Source organism: Podarcis raffonei, chromosome 16, assembly GCF_027172205.1.
Source record: "Podarcis raffonei isolate rPodRaf1 chromosome 16, rPodRaf1.pri, whole genome shotgun sequence".
NCBI lineage: Eukaryota > Metazoa > Chordata > Lepidosauria > Squamata > Lacertidae > Podarcis > Podarcis raffonei.
The window spans coordinates 28,704,310-28,729,540 of NC_070617.1; the positions used below are offsets into that span (position 1 = coordinate 28,704,310).

Below are 25,231 nucleotides of genomic sequence, written 5' to 3' on the forward strand. Positions count from 1 at the left end.
AGAGCCCCCGACGTGGCTCCGCTCTGTGCTGCGCGCTCTATGGCAGAAGCCTCTTCCTGCTTGCTCCATGCTGGAGTTTTTGCAGATGTGCCAAGGGGATTCCTGAGATCAGCCTTGGCTTTTCCCGGTCCCGCGAGGACCATGAGCGCAGAGCAGGAGCTGGAGAGCTGCCTGAGGCATTATAAGGCTCTGGGGCAGGAGGAAGGCGCCAGGAGCACCTGCCAGGCTTTGCTCTTGGTCCTGGAGAAACTCAAGCAGTTTGCAGGGTAAGTAAGGCTGAGGATGCACGTGGCTTTTTGCAGAATATTTGTGTGTGTGTGTGTGTGTGTGTGTCACGTATAAGCATAGCTGTCAACTTTTCCCTTTTCTTGCGAGGAATCCTATTCGGAATAAGGGAATTTCCCTTAAAAAAGGGGGAAAGTTGACAGTTATGCATATAAGCTTTACGTATAAGCTAAACAAGGTATAGCTTAGGTCCCCACTTTCTAGGGCCCCCCAAAAAAAATGTAAAGGAAAAAAACACCTGGATGTACATTTTCAAAATTTAAGATAAAAAACAAATAAAATAAAACCTAAGTACAGTGTTGTAAACAAAACCTGCCCTTCTTCCCTTATGGGGTATCCAAGAGCCCATATAGAGTCCTTAAGTGGGTTCCCTATCGGTAGGAGAAAATAACAGAGGCCAACCTGAGAATGGGATGCGGGTGGCGCTGTGGGTTAAATCACAGAGCCTAGGGCTTGCTGATCAGAAGGTCGGTGGTTTGAATCCCCGCGATGGGGTGAGCTCCCGTGGCTCAGTCCCAGCTCCTGCCAACCTAGCAGTTTGAAAGCACGTCAAAGTGCAAGTAGATAAATAGGTACCGCTCCGGCAGGAAGGTAAACGGCGTTTCTGTGCACTGCTCTGGTTCACCAGAAGCGGCTTAGTCATGCTGGCCACGTGACCCGGAAGCTGTACACCAGCTCCCTCGGCCAATAAAGCTGCTGTGCTGCCAGAGCACGATTTCTGTTCTCATCCTGAAGCAAAGTTCTTAACCTGGAGCACTATTTCTGGGTTAGCGGAGTCTGCAACCTGAAGCGTATGTAACCTGAAGCGTATGTAACCCGAGGTACCACTTTATTTAAAAGCATATACACAGGTAGAAAATGTGTTGTCATAAGAACACATCATGCAAAGCGCACTTGTGTAAAATGCATGCCATTTATAAAGCTCACACGCACGCACACACAGCTGCTAATCATGCTGGTCTTTGATATTTTTCAGAGGTTCTGTGAAGAGATGTCGAGAGAAAAACCTGGAGGAGGCTTTTCAGCAGTTGGTGCAAGCAAGCAAAGGACTGGGGGAACTGAGCCGTGAGGATTTTCTGCCTCTGCTCCGTTGCGTGCTCGCTTGTCAAATGGAGACGGCGGGCTCCAGCGCTTTCCATCGACTTGAGAAGGTGTGCTCATGCGCAAATCAAATTCATTGGCAGCACAACGCGTGGATGAATTGCGGAACCCCCTGTCATGAGAAGTTGGGATGGACTCCACGTTGAACAGCTTTAAAAGAAACACCAGAGGAGCTGGCTGGATCAGGCCAATGGCCTATTTAGTCCAGAAGCACAAATGCCCTCTCCCACCCCATGGTTTCCAGCAACTCAGATTATGATTATTATGATTATTTTAGTCTCTTTATCTTGCCCAGAACCTAGTAGCCACTGATAGTCCTCTCCACCAGGAATTTTCCCAGTCCTTTTAAAAGCCATCCTTCTTGGTGTCTGTCGCTGCTTCCAGTGGGAGGGAGTTCCACAGTTTATCTATACGCTGTGTGAAAAAGTCCTTTGTTTTATCTGTCCTGAAACTTCCAGCATTCAGGTGCATTGGATGTCTCCCGAGTTCCTAGTTTAAGAGAAGGAGAAATATTTTTCTTCTGTATACAGTGGTACCTCGGGTTACATACGCTTCAGGTTACATACGCTTCAGGTTACATACGCTTCAGGTCACATACGCTTCAGGTTACAGACTCCGCTAACCCAGAAATAGTACCTTGGGTTAAGAACTTTGCTTCAAGATGAGAACAGAAATTGCGCAGTGGCAGCAGGAGGCCCCATTAGCTAAAGTGGTGCTTCAGGTTAAGAACAGTTTCAGGTTACGAACGGACCTCCGGAACGAATTAAATACGTAACCAGAGGTACCACTGTATTTTCTCCATGCCGGGCATAATTTTATAAAGTTCTATCATGTCACCTCTTACTTGCGTTTTCTCAAAACTGAAAAGTTCCCCCCAAAACTGAAAAGCCCACTTAATGAAAAGGAATTGTGGCGGGGAAACCATGGAAGAAATGGTCGAGAAGGGCTAATAGTTGCAGTGGCTACTGTATATGCTGTATGCTCCGGGAATAGTGGCAATAAGCCTCTGGATACCAGATATTGTTGTGAAATAGTAGGAGATCCCTGTGACACTGGTGTTCCGCTTCTGGGCTTCCCATAGGCATTGGCTTGGCCACTTTGGGAAACAGGATCCTGGAATAGATCGACCAAGGCTAGCCAGTAGGGAGCTTGCCAGATGTTAGGCTCCCAACTCCCATCAGCCTCAGCCAGCAAGGATGATGGGCATTGTAGTCTCTTGCATTGAATACCCTTGAGATAGGCCTTTGATTTGATCTGTTGGTACTCTTGTGTTCTTAGGTGGTTAGTCTCATCAAATATACAGATATGCCTCGGGTTATAGACGCTTCAGGTTGCGTGTTTTCGGGTTGCGCACCGCACCGAGCCCGGAAGTATCCGGAACGGGTTACTTCCGGGTTTCGGCACTTGCACATGCGCAGAAGCACTAAATCGCGCTTTGCGCATGCGCAGAAGCACCGAATCGTGACCCACGCGTGCGCAGACTGGTGCTGCGGGTTGCAAACGCTGAAGGTTGCGAACGTGCCTCCCGCACGGATCACGTTCGCAACCCTAGCATCCACTGTACAGTGGTACCTCTGGTTACTTACTTAATTCATTCCGGAGGTCCGTTCTTAACCTGAAACTGTTCTTAACCTGAAGCACCACTTTAGATAATGGGACCTCCCACTGCCGCAGCTCTGCCGGAGCACAATTTCTGTTCTCATCCTGAAGCAAAGTTCTTAACCCGAGGTGCTATTTCTGGGTTAGCGGAGTCTGTAACCTGAAGCGTATGTAACCCGAGGTACCACTGTATAGGTCGTTTTCTTGCTTTCAACCAGCCATTGCCCTGCTCTTTTAAAATGGCCAACGAAGCGTCTAGGAACCTGGCAACCCTAGATGATGGAAGGGGAGAGAGGAAGAGAAGATGTTCCCCTCCCAGAGCTACAATTCCTCTTCCCAGGGAACTCTGGGAATTGTAGTTCTGTGAAGGGAACAGGGGTTTTTTTTTTTATAGCAACTCCGTGCACTCAGAACAAACTACAGCTCCCCTAATTCTTCTCATGGCTGTTTAAAGTGGTATTGTAGCGGGTGTGAATGTGGCTATAGTATGTGCAGGACTGATCCCCTCTTTTCCCTCAGATTGTTGCAAAACTGTCAGAAGGGAACAACGGATCCTTGGTCACGGAGCAGCTGAATAGGTGCATGGCCAGCCTGGCTGAAGACGAGGAGGTGAGAGAAAGTTTTGTTTCACCCTCTTGAAAATATCGCCTTCTTCAGGCGTTGTTTACCTCATTATAATCATCATCATCATTTATTTATACCTCACCATCTGGCTGGGTTTCCCAAGCCAATCTGAGTGGCTTCCAACAGGATATTAGAATCATAGAATCATAGAATCATAGAGTTGGAAGAGGCCACAAGGGCCATCGAGTCCAACCCCCTGCCAAGCAGGAAACACCATCAGAGCACTCCTGACATATGGTTGTCAAGCCTCTGCTTAAAGACCTCCAAAGAAGGAGACTCCACCACACTCCTTGGCAGCAAATTCCACTGTCGAACAGCTCTTACTGTCAGGAAGTTCTTCCTAATGTTTAGGTGGAATCTTCTTTAAAACACAATAATCTTCTAAAAACACAATAAAACATCAAACATTAAAAACTTCCCTATACAGGGCTGCCTTCAGATGCCTTCTAAAAGTCAGATAGTTGTTTATCTCCTTGACAACTGATGGGAGCGCGTTCCACAGGGAGGGCGCCACTAGCGAGAAGGCCCTCTGTAGAAGAAGAAGAAGAAGAGTTTGGATTTGATATCCCACCTTTCACTCCCTTTAAGGAGTCTCAAAGCGGCTAACATTCTCCTTTCCCTTCCTCCTCCACAACAAACACTCTGTGAGGTGAGTGGGGCTGCTTCCCTGTAATCTCACTTCTCGCAAGGAGGGAACTGCCAGAAGGCCCTCGGTGCTGGACCTCAGTGTCTCGGCAGAAGGATGGCGGTGTAGACGCTCCTTCAGGTATACTGGACTGAGGCCATTTAGGGCTTTAAAGGTCAGCACCAATACTTTGAATTGTGCTCGGAAACGTACTGGGAGCCAATGTAGTTCTTTCAGGACCGGTGTTATATGGTCTCAGTGGCCACTCCCAGTCACCAGTCTAGCTGCCACATTCTTGATTAGTTGTAGTTTCCGTGTCACCTTCAAAGGTAGCCCCACATAGAGCACATTGCAGTAGTCCAAGTGGGAGATAACTAGAGTAAGCACATACAGTAGTACCTCGGGTTAAGAACTTAATTCGTTCTGGAGGTCTGTTCTTAATCTGAAATTGTTCTTAACCTGAAGCACCACTTTAGATAATGGGGCCTCCTGCTGCCGCCGTGCCACCGGAGCACGATTTCTGTTCTCATCCTGAAGCAAAGTTCTTAACCTGAGGTACTATTTCTGGGTTAGCAGAGTCTTTAACCTGAAGCGTCTGTAACCTGAAGCATATGTAACCCGAGGTACCACTGTACTTCACTTGATTAAGGTCACATGGAGAAAAAGCAGGTCTGTGGCTTTCTGGTCACCCAAAGAGACTTGAGCCACCACATGCCATCCGAGCAAGAATGCCAGTAAGGGAAGATCAGCCTGGCTCCAACTATAGGCTTCCCCAGCCTGGTGCCCTCAAGATGCTGCAGCACCCATCAGGCCCAGCTAGCATGACCAATGGTCCAGGATGATGTTCTCCCATCGCTTGTTTGGGCAGGCCCATATTTCCCGAGCAGGACATCTGTTTTGCATTCAATTTGTCCAAGTTTGATCCCTGGCATCTCCAGGTAAAGGCTGGGTGAAAATTCTGGAAAGCTGCTTCCCATCAGCGTAGATAATATCTTCTTCTTCTTTGGCGATCACTCGTAGTCAAGTGAGATTGTCTTCTATGAACACGGTCTTAACAGTGAGTCCGTAAGTGACTGTGGAGGCCAATTCTGGATCCACATGTCTTTCTACAGTGAGGACATAGGTTTCCGGGCAGGAGTTGATTATGGTGAGGGTTTGCCAAGTGTGTCTTCCTCTTAGCACATTTCTCCCTTGCATCCTGAGTTCGAGTGTATTCAAAGCCCATGACACCTTTGGTAAAGGCTGTTCTCCAATTGGAGCGCTCGCAGGCCAGTTTTTTCCTGTTGTCTGTGTTTATACTACTTTTTTTTATAGATTTGCCTTAGAGAGACTTTAAGCCTCTTTTATTGACCTCCAGCATTACACTTTCCATTGTTAAGTTCAGAATACAGTACAGTGGTACCTCAGGTTACATACGCTTCAGGTTACAGATGCTTCAGGTTACAGACTCCACTAACCCAGAAATAGTACCTTGGGTTAAGAACTTTGCTTCAGGATGAGAACAGAATTTGTGTTCCGGCGGCACGGCAGCAGCGGGAGGCCCCATTAGCTAAAGTGGTGCTTCAGGTTAAGAACAGTTTCAGGTTAAGAACGGACCTCCGGAACAAATTAAGTACTTAACGCAAGGTACCACTGTAGTTGCTTTGGAAGACGATAATTGGACATCCGTACAACATGACCAGTCCAACGAAGCTGATGTTGATGTTGAAGAATCACTGGTGATCTTTGCTTCTTCCAAGTACGTTGGCATTAGTTTGCCTGTCTTCCCAAGTGATGTGTTAATTTTTTAGGCAATATACAGCTAGGTGGACCAGTGTTCTGACTTGGTGTAAGGCAGCATCCTATGTTTTTGTGTAACATGCTTGTTTCCTTCTTTCAGGCAATGCCTCCTGGATCGCTTCAGACAGGTTAGTTTCCAAACTCCACCTTCCCTGTGCTCACTGCCCTGCTTTTTGTACCAGAGGGACACAGCCAAGTAGGGCATTTTGTCACTGAAGTGCTCAATTTGCATGTGCCGGAAGCAATTCAACGGTCATGCCGGGATGTGGTACAGTCCCCCGCTCAGATTCAAGGACTGTACCACATTGTCTTATGTACAGTTTAAATTGGATGAATGAACAGACCAATATATATTTTTTTAAATAATGATTTTTATTCATTTTCCAAACATTTTTATACAATCAACTCATATTTTATCACTCATTCATCAATTTTTGACTTCCTCCAGTTTCTCTGCCAATCTTTCATTACAATTTCTATTGTTAACACATTTGTAAAATTATTATTGCCTTTAGACACTCCTCTTCCCTCTTACTTTCTTTTTTACAATATTTCTTAATTTTTCACAGAGTCTCTTCAAAACCAACAAGCGTTATCTGTACATCACTTATGTTTTTCAGATATTCTGTAAATCTCCCCCAGTCCTCGATAAACTTTTGGTCTTTCTGGTATCGAATCTTCCCAGTTAGTTTATCCAATTCTGCGTATTCAGTCAATTTCATTCTCCATTCTTCCACTGTTGGAATTTCTTCCTGCTTCCATCTTTGCGCCAGAAGTATTCTTGCTGCTGTTACTGCGTATTGGAAAAGTTTACAATCTTTCTTACTGATTTCATTACCTACCAATCATAATAGAAAGGCCTCTGGTTTTTTAACAAACGTATATTTCAACATCTTTTTCAGTTCATTATATATCATTTCCCAGAAGCCTTTCACCCTTTTGCACTCCCACCATGAACAGACCAATATAATTCAATGCACATGTATGCTTCTCAGTTGCAAGCTTCCCCTGCAAATCTGGTCGGTGTCAGGTTTCAGGGGCTCTGCTTCCTCCCCCCTTGGCCGTAAATAAGCAGTGCAACGAGAAAGCAGTCTCTTACCAGTGACAGAAGTGTTTAATGAATGCAGCAAAAGAATAAGCGACCCTTCTCAGAGTGCAGGTGCTCCCAATTAAGGTTCCGCTCACTTCCCTCTAGTCACTTCCGCCCTCTCGTCTCCTAGCCCCCTGATCTCTCAACCTTTGAACCTTTTGAGAATTCACTTTATCTTATCTTCTAGCCTTGAGAGGCTGCACATCTTCCAGTGAGAGAGTCAGCTAGCTCACTCTCTTCCCGTTCTTTTTCTTCTTCTTCTTGCTGTTCACCTCCCAGTTCTGCCCAACTATTGCCTTCCAAACTGTGCCCGTCGGTGAACCGTTGTTCCAAATCAACACTACTCCCCTGCTCCTGTGGAGTTTCAGGATCCTGGCCATGAGCAGGTGGAGCAGGAGGCTGCCACCATTCCTCATCAAAGTTGTACTCCTCAGCCTGAACTCTGACAGTCGGCCACTGTGATAACAAGATGTCAGACTAGATGGGCCGTTGGCCTGCCCCCTCAGGACTCCTGTTACGGTCTTAAAATCAGACGACTAGTTAAAACAGTAAGAAACAGATACACATAAAAGTATACTTTTTTTTTTTTACAAAGCCAACAAAAAAAAATTCTCCTGATCTACATTAGCTCAGATTTTCCTCCCCCCCAAATCCTCTCTGTAATATGGGGAGAAATATCCCTTAAACTAAACAATACCAAATTTCCAGAAGATCCTCCCGGGAGATTTCTTAGTAAAGGGAGAATTGACCTCTTTCCATTCCCTACACAAGTTATAACACAAACAAACATGAGCAACAGACTCCTTTTGCTCCAGCTGCACACAGACCCAGGTTCTGTTCAATCGTCGATTTATCAATGTGGGAGGCAGCACACTGAAATGAGCGAGCATAAATGCTCTCCAGTACAGCGGTACCTTAGTTCTCAAACGCCTTGGTACTCAAACGCCTTGGTTCTCAAATGCCGGAAACCCGGAAGTAAGTGTTCTGGTTTTCAAACATTTTTCGGAAGCCGAACGTCTGATGCGGCTGTCGGCTATTGTTTCCAGGGCTCCTGCACCAATCAGAAGCTGCGCCTTGGTTTTCGAACATTTTGGAAGTCAAACGGACTTCCGGAATGGATTAATTTTTGGCACTTTTGTTTTTGCTATTTATTTATTTATTTATTTATTTTTGTTTTTGAGGCTTTTTCGGTTAATTTGTTTTTGTGACTGTGTGGAACCCAGTTCAGCTACTGATTGGTTGATTGTGTGACTGTGGAAATGGACAAAAGCCCCCCATCCAAACAATGACTATCATCAGTGCAGGTACGGGGAAAAAAATAATTTTAATTTTTATCATCTACAATACTGTCTTATTTATAGTACAGTACATTGATTATTGCCTTCATTTCATGGATCAATGGTCTCGTTAGAGAGTAAAATTCATGTTAAATTGCTGTTTGAGGGGTTGTTCTTAAAAGTCTGGAACGGATCAATCCGTTTTGCATTACTTTCTATGGGAAAGTATGCCTTGGTTTTGGAACACTTTGGTTTTGGAACGGATTAAGTTTGAGAACCAAGGTACCACTGTATCTGGAGACTCCTAGAGCAATTATAACCACAGGAAGCGGCATAATTTAGGCCAATATTTCTTAGGCAATTGTTAAGTCCTTGCCCCCAGCACACTACTTTTTGTAGATTTCCTCTGGATTAATTTTGCCGGGTTTAATTACCACCCCATTAATTTCTGATGGTTGAGCTCCTGCTGAACTGGGGCGAGGGACTTGCACAGCTCAGCCGAGAAAGCCCAAGATCTGCCAAACCAAAACCCTTTCATCCCGGTGTATCTTGGGCATGCTTGTGCCATTAACGTCTGCGTGTGTGAAATTTAAATGGATTCTTCTAAACACCCAACCAAGCCATAGCAATGGTTCCTTATTCCGCAGTGTGCATGTTTATCGAGGGGAGTGTGCTGGGACGATGCTACTGGAGAAGCAACCTGGTGCCTCTCCTGAGATGCATCGCTGCCACGTTTGATGTGATCATGCAGGACCAGGTTGCCGGGAATGAGGAGTGGCAGTACGTCACCGTGAAGGTAAGGAATGGGGCTTCTCCCCAGCGCTTTAAGCTGTCATCCTATATCTCAGGGTTTCTCCAGCTGCTGTTGGACTACAAATCCCATCATCCTTGACTGCTGGTCCTGCTAGACAGGGATGATGGGAGTTGTAGTCTGACAACAGCTGGAGAACCAAGTTTGCATTTCTTAGTGCAGAAAGTATTGATCTGATAAGTAGAGATATTTCCTATTCTAATTAATTCAAGAGGGTTCTGAAGGCTTCTTTGTGTGAAAGAAACAAGCAGAAGGTTTGTGATGTTTGGGTTATTCCTTCAGAGAAGCTGAAGAGTACAGCTGGCTTAAACTGGTTCCGTTATCTCTTCTGTTAAGGTCATGCTGGCTATAAAAGTAAGGCCAGAAGGAGCCTCGGTTTCATGCTTTTCCATCTCTTTTTCCTTCTGGTGTAGTGTTCTCTACATTGTATGCTTAGCGTTGAGGTTTAGACTTATTATAAGTTTAAGTTAAGTCTGCTGCAGTGCCAATCCTGAATTTATTGGATTTGGGACCATTACTGTATGCTCATTTGCCTTCAGTAGCAGTAAAGCTCTGTTGGATGAAATACAATTGCCTCTGGTCTATTGTTTGGGAATCCTGCAATGTGTTTAAGTTGTTACTCCACTAACTAATACATTGGAATCTACTCTGGATCAATATTGAGTAGAATTCCACGACAGGGAAACTCTGCTATACAGTGGTACCTCAGGTTACATACACTTCAGGTTACAGAAATCGTGCTCTGGCGGCGCAGCAGCAGCAGGAAGCCCCATTAGCTAAAGTGGTGCTTCAGGTTAAGAACAGTTTCAGGTTAAGAACGGACCTCCGGAATGAATTAAGTACTTAACCCGAGGTACCAATGTATGTGCTTAACCAGGAACTCAATGGGACTTCCTTCTGAGCAGATGGGTCTAGGATTCGCCAGTTAATTGACCTCCGGTGCAATCTGGCTCAGATTTGCTCAAAAGGAGGCAGGAGTGAGGTCCATACATTTACTCAAAAGGAAGTAGCTGTGGTTTCAGTGGAATATGGGGCTAGGAACGTGGGGAACTGCCTTATATCAGGCAAGATCATTGGTCCATTGGACTCAGTGTAATCTGCACCAAGACTGATGTAGCTGTCTATACCTTGGGCCCCCAGACATTGTTGGACGACAACTCCCATCATCCCTACTCAGCTTGGCCCAATGGACAGGGTAGCCCCACAACATCTGGGGACCCCAGGCTGAAAAAACGCCAGTCTACACTCTCTGGCAACTGCTCTCCAGCTTTTCATACCCTCCCAGCCCAAGTTGGAGATTCTGGGGGTTGAGCCTGGAACCTTCTGCATGCAAAGCAGGTGCTTTGCCACTGAGCCACAACCACAGATCAGTTAAAGAATTATAGCCTTGATCAACAGAGGTTTCGCAATCAGCCCCTCCTCCCAGGGAACTCTGGGAATTTCCACTCTCTGCGGGGTAATAGGGGCTTTCTAACAAACTCAACCATAAAGAAGGCTGATCGCCGAAGAATTGATGCTTTTGAATTATGGTGCTGGAGGAGACTCTTGAGAGTCCCATGGACTGCAAGAAGATCAAACCTATCCATTCTGAAGGAAATCAGCCCTGAGTGCTCCCTGGAAGGACAGATCCTGAAGCTGAGGCTCCAAGACTTTGGCCACCTCATGAGAAGAGAAGACTCCCTGGAAAAGACCCTGATGTTGGGAAAGATGGAGGGCACAAGGAGAAGGGGACGACAGAGGACGAGATGGTTGGACAGTGTTCTCGAAGCTACCAGCATGAGTTTGACCAAACTGTGGGAGGCAGTGGAAGACAGGAGTGCCTGGGGTGCTCTGGTCCATGGGGTCACGAAGAGTCGGACACGACTAAACGACTAAACAACAACAAACTCTCAGCACCCTGAACAAACTCCAGTTCCTAGGATCCTTTGGGGGTAGCCATGGTTGTTTAAAGTAGCGTGACACTGCTTTAAATGCATAGTGCATACGAGGCCTAATTCTGCTTGCTGTGGCATCTCCTGGTAATTCAGTGTGTTGACATGATGGGAAAAGGTACAGCGAGGGGAGAAAGTATTTGATCCCCTGCTAAATTTGCCCATTTGCCTTCTGACAAAGAAATGACCAGTCCATAATTTTAATGGTAGGTTTATTGTAGCTGTGAGACACAGAATAACAAACAGGAAAACCCCCAGAAACCCAGAAGACGAAAGTCAGAGATTGATGTGCATTATAAGGCGTGAAATAAGTATTTGATCCCCTATCAACCAGCCAGATGTCAGGCTAGCTGGTATCTTCACTGTATGTAACGAGCTGAGATTAGAAGCACCTGCTGCAATGGAGAGGTCTTACCTGTAATCCCAGCTCGTTACAGTACCTGTACAAAAGGCACCTGTCGACAGAAGCAATCAATCCAGCAGATTCCCAAGTAGCCACCATGACCAAGACCAAAGAGCTGTCCAAGGATGTCAGGGACAAGATTGTAGACCTGCACAGGGCTGGACTGGGCTACAAGACTATTGCCAAGCTGCTTGGTGAGAAGGTGACAACAGCTGGTGCAATAATTCACAAATTTAGCAGGGGATCAAATACTTTCCCCCCTCACTGTATCATGGTTGGAATTCTTACAGGCATGGGCACTCACCCAGGGCCTTGAAGCACCAGACCTCCCACCCTCCTCCATCAACACAATACAGAATACATCCCTATCAGAGTGTAAAGCATTCATATGACAGATGATAGCTGTAACTTCCTTGGGCAAGCAAGTCAAATGACACATGACGGGGCAGAAAAACACAAAAATTAAAACTCGGAGAATCTGATTCAGTAGGCACGGGGAATGTTTTGCAGCCTGGTTCCCCTGCAAACCTGTGCAGCCACATTGCGAAGGAAGATCCAAGCAGGGCTTGCTGTCGCCTTCAGCAGTGACAGCAAACCCTTCTAGCCAATGAATATTTAGTAGCACGCTTTCAAGGCTCCTGATTCTTCCTTGGCAGTCACTTATGACGTCGCATGTTGGGTAGGTGGTGGATGTTTTGGTGGGGAAACAACCTCCCATGCCAAATTAGGGCCCAGGCCCACCTCTGCTAATAAGAAACCTAATAAGAAACCTTATGCATCCCGTTGCCTGGGTTCCAAGCCCCATTGAGCGCAGCAGGGCTGACTTCAGAGTCCAATATGGATTGGATTGAGCAGAAGCAAACAAGCCATCCTGATACGCTTTGTGCTCTCTGTTCCCTCTCTAGGTGTGCCTGCAGCTTTTCAAGTGGATGCCGGAAGAGATTTTGCCCCTTGCGTGGGAAGGAACTGAGAACAGCAAAACCCTTCAAAGGATTTTGAGCTCTCTGCTGCAAAGCATTATGGGAAAGGTGCCTGTTTATGAACCGGTCTGGCTTTTAGTCCTGTACGGTCTTCTTTTTAAAAAACCGAAACCCAAATAAAACGTTGTTGTTACCTGCCTTTCACATACAGGTCGCATGGTGGGTTAAAGGTAAAGGTAAAGGGACCCCTGAACATTAGGTCCAGTCGTGACTGACTCTGGGGTTGCAGCACTCATCTCGCTTTATTGGCCGAGGGAGCCGGCGTACAGCTTCCGGGTCACGTGGCCAGCATGACTAAGCCGCTTCTGGCGAACCAGAGCAGCACACGGAAATGCTGTTTACCTTCCCGCCGGAGTGGTACCTATTTATCTACTTGCACTTTAACGTGCTTTTAAACTGCTAGGTTGGCAGGAGCAGGGACCGAGAAACGGGAGCTCACCCCGTTGTGGGGATTCGAACCGCCGACCTTCTGATCGGCAAGTCCTACTCTCTGTGGTTTAAGCCACAGCGCCACCCGCGTCCCTGGGTTACACCAGTTTAAAATTCAGTTATTAAAAATAGTTAAACTGCAATCATGGGAACAGAGCCCTGTCTTGCAAACCTAGATCTCAGTTGTCAACAGGCCAGGGTAAAGAGGTAGACCCACTTATTCTGCATTGAACACCCCCCTTGTCAATCAAGCCGTGCTTTACACACACACTTCTATAGAACCGTGTCAAATGATTCATACAATAAAATACTTAAACACTAACTCATGTACATAAATATAAATAAAATCAGGGAGCATTACAAGGCAGCATAATGCAAAACACCAGTGAAGAAGAGAAGAGTTTGGATTTGATATCCCGCTATATCAGTACCCAAAGGAGTCTCAAAGCGGCTAACATTCTCCTTTCCCTTCCTCCCCCACAACAAACACTCTGTGAGGTGAGTGGGGCTGAGAGACTTCAGAGAAGTGTGACTGGCCCAAGGTCACCCAGCAGCTGCATGTGGAGGAGCGGGGAATCGAACCCGGTTCACCAGATTATGAGTCCACCACTCTTAACCACTACACCACACTGGCTCTACAGCACCACACAGTCAATACAACACTAGCTGCATGGTGCAGTGGTTAGAGTGTTAGATTAAGATCTGGGGGACCAGGGTTCAAATACCCACCTGGCCATGAAGAAGGTCACTGGGTGACCTTGGGGCCAGTCACAGCCTTTTAACCTACCTCACAGGGTTGTTGTGGGGGGTCAAACAAGGAGGGAGAGAATTATGTACACTGCCTTGAGCACCATGGAGGGAAAGGTGAGATATAAATGTGGTAAATGCATACTTAGGTCCATTAATTGCATTGGGTCTACTCTGAGTGGGATTTAGTTGGCTACAACCCCTTTATCTGTGCATCAAGTGCAGGATTAGGGAGCATTTAAAAATCCCCTCCCTCAAGTCTGCAATTCTAAAAGTTGTTTGGCTATATCTGTAAAAGAAGGAGTAGACAAGAAATTCTTGTTTTATATACAGTGGTACCTCGGTTTTCAAACGTAATCCATTTTGGAAGACCATTTGGCTTCCGAAACGTTTGAAAATCAAGGTGCAAAGGCAGAATTTCAGTTTCAATGGAGAAAATTGAAAAATACACAGCGGAAGCCTTTTGACTTCCGAGGCACGTTCAGGAACGTAAGCATTTACTTCCGGGTTTTCAGCGTTCGAAAACCAAAACGTTAGGCTTCTGTGACACTCGAAAACCGAGGTACCACTGTATATAATTTTTATTAAATTTTCTGTTTTACAATTTAGAATATTCATTTAAACAACCTTAAAATATCAACGACTTCCCTTTTTTTCTTTCCATGGTTCATTTTGCATAACATAAATCCCTGCATATTTTACATAAACTAAATCATTCAGTATTCCATTATCACATCCATCAAAACTTATTTACATTGTTGAATTTATCTTACTGCTGCCAGCATTTTCAATGGTTATTCTGTGAACCACCCAGAGACCCCTGGGTATAGGGCGGTATATAAATTCAATAAATAAATAAACTAAAATCCCCCTCCCATATATTCAATAAACATTTTCCAATCTTCTTTTAACGTATGTTCTTCTTGTTTTCGTATTCTATATGTTAGGTCCACAAGCTGCACATATTCCATCGGTTTAAGTTGCCATTCTTCTTTGGTTGGGGCCTTGCTCGTTTTCCATTTTTGGATTAACAAAACACGGGCCTCAGTAGTAATATATATATATATATATATAACCTTTTTTGACACCTGGGAATTTCCATCTGAATTATCCCCAATGAAAAGGACTCTGTTGTTGTTTTTTTGGGGGGGAGTGCTTTTAAACATTTTTTTCAATTCATTATAAATTATTTCCCAATACTCTTTTGCCCTTTTGCAGGTCCACCACATATGAAAGAACCTCATTGCATCTCTAGCACTTATCTGATTCAGTCTTACACATCTTAGCAAGCCTACTTGGAGTTAAATACCATCCACAAAGCATTTTCAAGTAGTTCTCTTTTATGGAATAACATGCTGTAAACTTCAGATCACTCTTTCAAAGTTTTCCTCAGAGATTAACATTTATATTATGTCCTGTATCTATTGCCCAATGTGTCATAGAGGCTTTGACAAGCTTGTCTTTTGTTTCCCAGTCTAATAACAGATTGTACATTTTAGATATTGGGATGTGGGTGGCGCTGTGGGTTAAACCACAGAGCCTAGGACTTGCCGATCAGAAGGTTGGCAGTTCGAATCCCCGCAACGGGTTGAGCTCCCGTTGCTCGGTCCCTGCTCCTGCCCACCTAGCAGTTCAAAAGCACGTCAAAGTGCAAGTCGATAAATAAGTACCGCTCCGGTGGGAAGGTAAACGGCGTTTCCGTGCTTGTTCTGGTTCGCCAGAAGTGGCTTAGTCATGCTGGCCACATGACCCGGAAGCTGTGTGCCGGCTCCCTCGGCCAATAAAGTGAGATGAGCGGCGCAACCCCAGAGTCGGCCACAACTGGACCTAATGGTCAGGGGTCCCTTTACCTTTACATTTTAGATAAAAAAGTTTTTCTTTATTTTGTATAAGCTCTTTTTCAAATTGTGAGCTTTGGTCCGAGAAACCATTCTTGTTCACGGGCCTTACCTTCGCCATAGGAAACCTGCAAGGAAACTCGGCTGCTGGCTGCGACTGCTGTGAGCATGCTGGTCAACACAGCCCCAGAGCCCCAGAGAGGAGCCATGGCTGTCCTGGGTCTCTATCAACTTCTGGACCTCTGTGGTTGCTCCGTTGTGCAGAGACAAGATGCTAAAGCAGCCAGCCACCCAGGTGCGTTCAAACATTGCTTTCCTCACTGCACAAATCACTGTGTTTCGACTTTTGCGCCTGCAAGTTTGTCTCGATGTGTTTGGCTGCAAATGAATCTCCCAAGTGTCCTGTGTCTGTAAATGAAATGTGTTTAGCGCTCGTTTCTGCATTTGCTTCCAGAAAAGAAGAAATGTTTGCAATAAATGCAGAAAGGAGCAGTAAACGTGTGTCATATTCCACTAAGTGTCAGGGACCGGGCAGAGGAGGAGAAATGGCGGAGACCACTTCCGCATCCTGACCCTTCCTGGGAGTGGTAAGAGGAAGACGGTACAGTGGTACCTTGGGTTACAGATGCTTCAGGTTACAGACTCCACTAACCCAGAAATAGTATCTCGGGTTAGGAACTTTGCTTCAGGATGAGAACAGAAATTGCGGCGGCAGCGGGAGGCCGCATTAGCTAAAGTGGTACCTCAGGTTAAGAACAGTTTCAGGTTAAGGACAGACCTCCAGAACGAATTACTGTATTTTTTGCTCTATAAGACTCACTTTTTCACTTCTAAAAAGTAAGGGGAAATGTGTGTGCGTCTTATGGAGCGAATGCAGGCTGTGCAGCTATCACAAAGCCAGAACAGCAAGAGGGATTGCTGCTTTCGCTGCGCAGCGATCCCTCTTGCTGTTCCGGCTTCTGAGATTCAGAATATTTTTTTTCTTGTTTTCCTCCTCCAAAAACTAGGTGCGTCTTGTGTTCTGGTGCGTCTTATAGAGCGAAAAATACAGTAAGTTCTTAACCCAAGGTACCACTGTATAGAATTACAACAGGGGTTTGAGGGAGGTCACAGCTCAGAGGCGGATGAGAGGAAAAGCTGGGAAATCCTGGGAGAGCCAGAACAATCCCCGGCTGACACGTCACTAGAAAGCATTCCAGACTCTTCATCTCCCAGAACCCGGCGAGCCTTAAAAGTAGGAGAGCAAAGAGCTCAAAGACAGAGGGCACGTAGCAGCACCCACGGAAGTGATGACGAATGAGGAAGTGGGAGACATGGGGGTGGAGATTCACTCAGGACAATGCCATTATCCAAGAGGCTGAGTTCTATATCCTCTCTCTGTAATATTGAAATATAAAAGGATGGTAAGAAACTTGCCCTTGTCTTAATCCTTTCCCTGGGCAACCAGCCGGGAGCCGCTGACAGCATCCTGACCCTCTGTTTCCGGAAGTGGCTTTCACATTGGTTAGTTAGGGGGATGTCAGGGGAACAGAACAGCCTGCCTTGTGAATGTAGCCTTGGTCAAATCACCTTGTTAATGGTGCAGGAACCCAGCACAGCTAATGCTGGGGGGAGAGACTTTGTGCTGGACACCAGGCAATGGCTTTTTCCACCTTCCTTGCCCCAGCCCTAGAAGCCTTTGCCAGACCATGACTCTAGAGACAGCAGAAGCAGCTGGGAAAAGAGAAGTTAAGGAATATTTTGTGTGTGTGTGTGTGTACTGTTTTTTCCCCTCTATAAGACGCACCAGACCACAAGACGCACCTAGTTTTTGGAAGAGGAAAACAAGAAAAAAAAAATCTGAATCTCAGAAGCCAGAACAGCAAGAGAGATCGCTCCACAGTGAAAGCAGCAATCCCTCTTGCTGTTCTGGCTTCTGGGATAGCTGCGCAGCCTGCATTCACTCCATAAGACGCACACACATTTCCCCTTAGTTTTTAGGAGGGAAAAAGTGAGTCTTATAGAGCAAAAAATACAGTGTGTATACATACATACATATACACACACACACACACACATATATATATACACACACACATTATATATATATATATATATATATATATATATATATATATATACACACACACACACACACCACACATATATATATACATATATTACATATATATATATATATATATATATATATATATACACACACACACACACACACACATATATACATATAAAATTTTGCTTCTCAGCTTGTATTGTGTTATTTCATGTGCTGCGACTTCCTGTTATTTTTTATTGATTATAGTTTAGAAAGTAGCGTAATTGTTAAGAGTGTGTTTCTGTTTAATTTGCTGATACTTGATTTTATTGTGTGCTGTTATATTCTAGTGGATGATTGAATATTACCTTATTCAATATAAGTCATTTATTTTAAAGTTATGCTTTTTATTACGACGTTTTTGTCGTGGGTCAGATCATTCTGAGGTGTGTAACCTTTCTCGGTTCCTTCAGCTTGTAAAACGCCTTGTGTATACAGAAGGGTGGTGTGCAAATTAAAAGTGGAACGAGGTGGAAATGCCACTCTGTGAATCTGAGCTGACGTGAGGACAGATTCCTTTGACTGACTGGAGAAATTTCTTTCTGTGACCAGGAGAATGCTTGTTTGGCACGCTTCGTGTGCCCCGACCTCCTTGGAGCCCGGATGGGCTGGAGACGGTGATACTCACCCGGGGCTTGTTAGCCTGTTGCAAGAAGGAGATCCTGAGCTGCCGGCTGGATGATACCACGCAAGAGGTAGGCTTGAGGAAAGAACTTCTGCTCTTCCATAAACCCAGAGGCAAAATTTGGTAAGCGTCAGGCGCTCAGGGCAAGGGTGGTCCGTCTTGGGAGAGTTAAGGCCCGCAACCCGTGCAGTGGCAAAGAAGAGTCTAGGGCAGGGATGCCAGCGTTTGATTCCCCACTCGGCCATGAAGCTCACAGTGTGGTGGATTAGTCACTGCCTCTTTCTTTTTAGGGACGCGGGTGGCGCTGTGGGTTAAACCACAGGGCCTAGGACTTGCCAATCAGAAGGTCGGCGGTTCAAATCCCCACGACGGGGTGAGCTCCCGTTGTTCGGTCCCTGCTCCTGCCAACCTAGCAGTTCGAAAGCACGTCAAAATGCAAGTAGATAAATAGGTACCGCTCCGGCGGGAAGGTAAATGGCATTTCCGTGCGCTGCTCTGATTCGCCAGAAGCGGCTTAGTCATGCTGGCCACAGGACCCGGAAGCTGTACGCCGGCTCCCTCTGCCAACAAAGCGAGATGAGCACCGCAACCCCAGAGTCGGCCGTGACTGGACCTAATGGTCAGGGGTCTCTTTACCTTTCTTTTTTATATAATAATTTTTATTAATTTTCAATTACCACCCAATAATAGCCTCATTATAACAATACCAAATTATAATACAATTGCTAATACCAATCATTCAAATACCAAATTGTATAATTCAGGTGGCCTCCTGACTGCTAGAATTGAAGGTTTGATTTTTTTCCTCTTTTTCCTCATTCCAAAATCTTACTAATTTCAGTTACATTCCGTGTAAAATAATGATGCCTTATACACCAACTGCAATATTAATAACGTCTATTTGTGTTGACACATTAAATGATTTCTAAAGCTACAAGTGAGGCACTCAGACTATATCCTTGTTCTTCCTGTGTGTGGCAGTTATTCTGTCCGTGGTGTTTCTTCCTGTCCTTGTAAAATATTATGTTTATCTTTTCCCGGTTGTTGCTGTTTTCCTTCACACCTTGGGCAGAGCTGATATCCCATTGCTGTTTCAGAAATTTCTCCATCCCTCCGTCCTGTGCTTCGTTGTTTTGCAACTTTAACAACAGCTGCAAAAATCACTCTGTCCGTAAAGAACCTGTTTTCACCATTTTCCCTCTCAGCCTGGGAAGAAGAGTGCTCTGTTACTGCCTCTTAGCCTAGCCAACCTCTTGAGGATGAGGATGAGAGGGAGAACTGTGTGGATGCCACTTTGCAGGAATGATGTGGGATGTAAATGTAACAATACAGTGGTACCCCGGGTTGCATACGCTTCAGGTTACATACGCTTCAGGCTACAGACTCCGCTAACCCAGAAATAGTGCTTCAGGTTAAGAATTTTGCTTCAGGTCAGGATGAGAACAGAAATCGTGCTCTGGCGGCGTGGCGGCAGCAGGAGGCCCCATTAGCTAAAGTGGTGCTTCAGGTTAAGAACAGTTTCAGGTTAAGAACGGACCTACGGAACAAATTAAGTACTTAACCTGAGGTACGACTGTAATTAAGATTTTTTTAAAAAAAACAACTGTCTTGTTATTAAAATGCCCTGTGTTTTTTCTTATTTCGAGGCTTTTTTCTGCCTCCTTCCCTGAGAGAGATGCTTGATTTTTGTTGGCTTTTCTTAATACTGGGTCTGAAAAAATATACAGTGGTACCTCGGCTTCAGGTTACATATGCTTCAGGTTACAGACTCCGCTTACCCAGAAATATTACCTCAGGTTAAGAACTTTGCTTCAGGATGAGAACAGAAATTGTGCTCCGGCGGTGCGGCGGCAGCGGGAGGCCCCATAGCTAAAGTGGTCCTTCAGGTTAAGAACAGTTTCAGGTTAAGAACGAACCTCCAGAATGAATTAAGTACTTAACCCGAGGTACCACTGTACTGTGATTGCTTCCTCCAACCCCACACACCATTTCCCCCCTATAGAATCGTAGGAGTGTAGAGTTGAGAAGCGACCCATCTCATCCTACTGCCTGCAGTGCAGGAAATGCAGCTAAATCACAGCCCTAATTCCCTCTTCCACAGGCTTGTCTGTTGCTGGATGTCCTGTTCCCAGCTCTTTTGGTCCTGATGGAGGAGCCAGATTACTACTGCTTCCAAGGTAGGTGGTTTGCCCCGAAGTCATCCATCCAATTCAGGTGGTCACAGCCAAAGGAGACCCAATTCTCAACCAGGAAAGAGGCATCTTAGTCTCATAATAATAATTATTACTTATTGATTTATACCCCGCCCATCTGACCGGATTTCCCCAGCCTCTCTGGGCGGTTGCCAACAGAATATTAAAAACACCAAACATTAAAAACTTCCCTAAACAGGGCTGTCTTCAGATGTCTTCTAAAAGTCAGATACAGTGGTACCTCAGGTTACATACGCTTCAAGTTACATACGCTTCAGGTTACAGACTCCGCTAACCCAGAAATAGTGCTTCAGGTTAAGAACTTTGCTTCAGGATGAGAACAGAAATCGGGCTCGGCGGCGTGGCAGCAGCAAGAGGCCCCATTAGCTAAAGTGGTGCTTCAGGTTAAGTACAGTTTCAGGTTAAGTACGGAACCCCGGAACGAATTAAATACTTAACCTGAGGTACCACTGTACGTAGTTGCTTATTTCCTTGACATCTGATGGAGGGTGCCACCACCGAGAAGGCCCTCTGCCTGGTTCCCTGTAACCTCACTTCTCACAGCGAGGGAACCGCCAAAAGGCCCTCAGAGCTGGACCTCAGTGTCCGGGCTGAACGATGGGGGTGGAGACGCTCCTTCAGGTATACTGGGCCGAGGCCATTGGAGAACCTGTGACCCGCCAGAGTTTTCTGGACTACAACTCCCATCCTCCACTGGCTCTGCCAACTGTGGCTGATGGGAGCTGGAGTCGCAGCAACACCCAGAGAGCCACATGTTCCGCACTTTTGCATTCAAAGCATTGCGAATGCAGAACGAAGGAGTGGTAGTCATTGGTGTGATTAGCCTGGACCTCTGTTTACAGTGTTTTCTCTATGGCTTCGACGCGTCCGAGAAAGTCTGGAGGAGATCTGGGAAGGGAAGAGGAGCCGGGTGCTGGCAGACCAGTCTAGACTTCTCGAGAGACTGACCCAGTTCCTCTGGAACAATGCAAAGAGCCCGGTAATGGTACCTTTTTCATTTCCCCTGGACCTTCTTGTATCTTGTCAAAGCTGCACTTGCAGAGGAGGCTTAACGTTAATTTTTAAGAAAACCAAACGCCTATATTTAACAAAAACAACCTCGTGTAGCAGCAAGAGCTAAGCAGACCAAAAATCAAGGGTCTTAGATCAGAGGGTATTCAATGAGATGCCCTCCAGATGTTCTTGGACTGCAGCAGGGTGGATTTGGTTTAAATCAAATAGATTTAAATCACTATTTAAATCATGATTTAAATCACAAGTCAGTAAGACTTGATTTAAATCTTTTTTTTCCAGAAAGACTCATTCTTGCTGGTATAGTTTAATATTTACAACCAGATAAAGGTTTCATTTTTGGAATAATAAATTTTCAGAATAGTTTTTACAGTTATATCAAAACTACTGATTTGGTTATACCATTAGAAAACATAGATAATTATGAAATTATTGTGAGGTTTAATAAGTTAACTGTTTATATTTGGACAACTTTTCTGCTGTACTTTATTCGAAGGAGAGAAATAATCACATCCTTAATAAGAATTTGAACAGTTAATGTAACTAAAACAATAACATTACAGCATATGTTTCCATGTTTGTTAACTGATGTGGTTAAACAATTATTTTTTTAAAAAAAACCTCTAGTCTGAGTTTTAGCACACATGAAAAACCTAAAACAAATCCTTATTTCCTTATGAATAGCCTTTGGACTATATTGTAACTTAAATAGAAAACTATAGAAAGATTTTTCCTCCAAAAGCATTTTATTTTTAAAATCCAATTTAGATTTTCAAAAATCTGATAAAAAAACTTATTTAAATAAAAAAAATCTGATTTAATTAAAAAAAAATATCCAATTTTTAATTTTTTAAATAAAAAAAAATCATTGATTTTTATCCACCCTGGACTGCAGCAGTGGATAGCTCAGTCAATAGAGCACAAGACTCTTAATCTCAGACTGTTAGAAAGTTGTGGCTTTGTGCCCCACGTTGGGCAAAAAGATTCCTGCATTGCAGGGGGTTGGACTAGATGACCCTCGTGGTCCCTTCCAACCCTACGATTCTATGATTCGTACATAATAATGTTACTTTCCCACCCCTCCTCTGCCCACACTGTTCAGGTGGAACGGGTGTCTGATTTCATCCACAGCTCCTTCCAGCTCCTCCTGGAGATCTACAGCTTAGAGTGTGATCATTTTGAGGACCTGGAGAGACCCCTCTATGGTCAGTTCCTCCAGAGAGTCATCCTGATCCCCTGGCAGGCCAGAGCCCGGTATTTTCCTCTCATTTCGGTTCTGCCCTACCTGGGTCCTGAAAAGGTAAGGGGACGACGACGTTGGTGTGTGAGTGCGGAGCTCAGCCCATAATACTCTGAAAACAGAAAGGGTCAGGTAGCTGGAGATGGAAATTACCTTCTTTGTTAATTTCTTAAAAACAAAACCCACCAAAACCTTTCTCTTCTTTTTACTGCTTTCGTACGTGCCATAATACGAACCGATTTCACCTGTGTGTTTCTATGCACCAGTGCTGTAACAGATTGTACGGTCATATCTTGGTTTTCAAATGCCTTGGGAGTCTAACATTTCGGCTCCCGAACGATCAAAATCCAGAAGTGATTGTTCCAGTTCTCGAACATTCTCTGGAACCTGGACGTCCGACACAGCGTCCAATTGGCTGCAGGAGCTTCCTGCAGCTGCGCCTTGGTTTCCAAATGTTTTGGAAGTCAAACGGACAGATTCCTTTTGACTTCCGAGGTACCACTGTATTGTTACAACTGTGTTTGCCAAACTTGGGTCCTCCAGCTCTTTTTCGACCACAACTCCCATCACCCCTAGCTGGCAGGACCCGTAGTCAGGAACGATGAAAATTGTAGTTCAGAAACAGCTGGAGACCCAAGTTTGGGAAATATTTGAGTTACCGGTAAATCAATTACCACTTTCAGTGTTTACAGATCCCATTGACTTTAGCAGTGGGGCGTAGCTCCGTGGTAGAACACCTGCTTTGCATGCAGAAGGCCCCAGCATCTCCAGGTAGACCTGGGAGAGACTCCTTGCCTGAAACCCTGGAAAGCTGCTGTCGGTCAGTGCAGTCAATACTAAGCCAGATTGAAGGAATGGGTTTCCTAAACCGAAAAATTGACTGTGCAGGCAGTTTGAAACTGCACCAAAATCCCAATTTTTCCTTAGCTAAAATGCTTTAACTCGAGCTCTTGAGCCAAAAACCCAGCTGTATAAACAAGTGCTCAGAGCCCTCTCCTTTATCAGTTTGTGACGGCAAAGATGGCCTTGACTGCACCAGTAGAACAGGGAAGAAACGTCTGTGCCTTATCTTATATCCTGACCAGAAAGACGCACAGACCTAGTCTGGGAACAGCGCCAGAGGCTGTTCTTGGAGATGGTGACCTCTTGCTCCAAGATAAGAGTAGGAACAGGAAGATCCTTTTTATGGTCAGAAGTACAGGAAGGAATATCCTTTTATGGTCAGAAGTATAGGAAGGAATACCCTTTTATGGTTAAGAGTGCCGGAGCAGGAACATCTGTGATGTCAACCTGCATGTACAAGCTGACGTGGCTGGATTCCTGGGGAAGGGGGAGAGGGTGCCTGGAGGATATATATACTGCATGAAATTTCTCATTTCTTTGGACTTGCTGTGGACACACCACGCAGGTGCCTTTCTGCTGTTCTGGAGAGCAGAAATAAATAAATCTTTCTCTGAACCAACCCTCGGTGTCATTTGACTTCCTCCTGTCTGGGAGCAATGCAGACCCAATTGGTGAACTCCAATAAGGCTACAAGATGGACCAGGGATCTGACAGGATAAGGCAGCTTCTCCTGTTTCTTCTTATTCCAGCCCTTTCTTGTGACTCATGAGGACTAGAATCTTACTCTCTTTTGAGGCGTTCCCAAAGTAAAGGAAGGATTGAACTCTGATTAATAAGAATACACACAGAGACTTGAACCAGCAAGACTCTGGGAAGGGTGCGTCTAATAATCTCTGCCTCTACCCCTCGGCCCAGGTCATTTTATTCACAAAAGAACTTTTTACAGAGTGTTCGTAAGAACGAATCCGATTTCTTCTGACCATTTCAACAGACCCCACGTGTGGACAAAGTTAAACTACCAAAACTAATTAAGCACACATATTTCTGGGGTAAACAAAACAGAACTACAGAGGAGTACATTTGGCAACCCCTGAGGTCATAAACAAGCAATATACATGATAAGAAGGATGGCCAGGAAGACAGTGATCATTATTACCTTCAGGTGAGATCTGTTTCCTGGCCCTAAGATTAACATCCTAAGATTAACATATCAGAAAAGCTACATCAAAGAAACTGCCCACTGTCTTTTATGACCCAGGATGCCTGCCTGGCAAAGACTGGCCATGTACGTGACTGGTCAAGAAAGAGAAATGGAACAGGGATGCGGAGGTGTGGATTGATCAAGAATCATATCAAAATAGTTTAAACCCAGTCAACGCAATGCTTTCATTGCTGACACAGATGGCTTACTCTGTATTTGTTATAATTCCTCATAGCAATCCCACCTGATCACTACAGGCGCAGCCTCCTTGGCAATCTTTATAGAACTTTAGTTTATGGTTGCCATCAATTTCATTTTAATTAATTTTTAGAATGTTTTTAGAATGTTGCACTATTTTAGTGTTGTTAGCCGCCCTGAGCCCGGCTTCGGCTGGGGAGGGCGGGATATAAATAAAAATTATTATTTTTATTATTACATCTTTTTTTGCCAGCACTGAGCAAGGGCCCGGCTCAGTACAAGGCAG

General features: G+C 45.0%; 1 protein-coding gene across 9 annotated transcripts in view; it reads left to right on the plus strand.

The window, feature by feature from the left end:
- The first annotated feature begins 26 nt into the window (after positions 1-26).
- Positions 27-25,231, plus strand: part of LOC128403894 (thyroid adenoma-associated protein homolog) — a 74,156-nt gene continuing 48,951 nt past the window's right edge. For 5 of the 9 annotated variants that reach the window (XM_053369040.1, XM_053369045.1, XM_053369044.1 and 2 more), the window contains exons 1-11: positions 27-266; positions 1,262-1,436; positions 3,505-3,594; positions 6,114-6,141; positions 9,028-9,176; positions 12,431-12,553; positions 15,643-15,814; positions 18,167-18,309; positions 20,341-20,416; positions 21,295-21,431; positions 22,566-22,763. In XM_053369040.1, coding sequence (XP_053225015.1) covers positions 40-266; positions 1,262-1,436; positions 3,505-3,594; positions 6,114-6,141; positions 9,028-9,176; positions 12,431-12,553; positions 15,643-15,814; positions 18,167-18,309; positions 20,341-20,416; positions 21,295-21,431; positions 22,566-22,763 — 1,518 coding nt within the window. In that variant the 5' untranslated portion in view covers positions 27-39. The remainder of the gene's footprint in view (positions 267-1,261; positions 1,437-3,504; positions 3,595-6,113; positions 6,142-9,027; positions 9,177-12,430; positions 12,554-15,642; positions 15,815-18,166; positions 18,310-20,340; positions 20,417-21,294; positions 21,432-22,565; positions 22,764-25,231) is intronic. The other 4 variants (XR_008328019.1, XM_053369046.1, XM_053369047.1 and 1 more) reach the window with 2 other exon arrangements.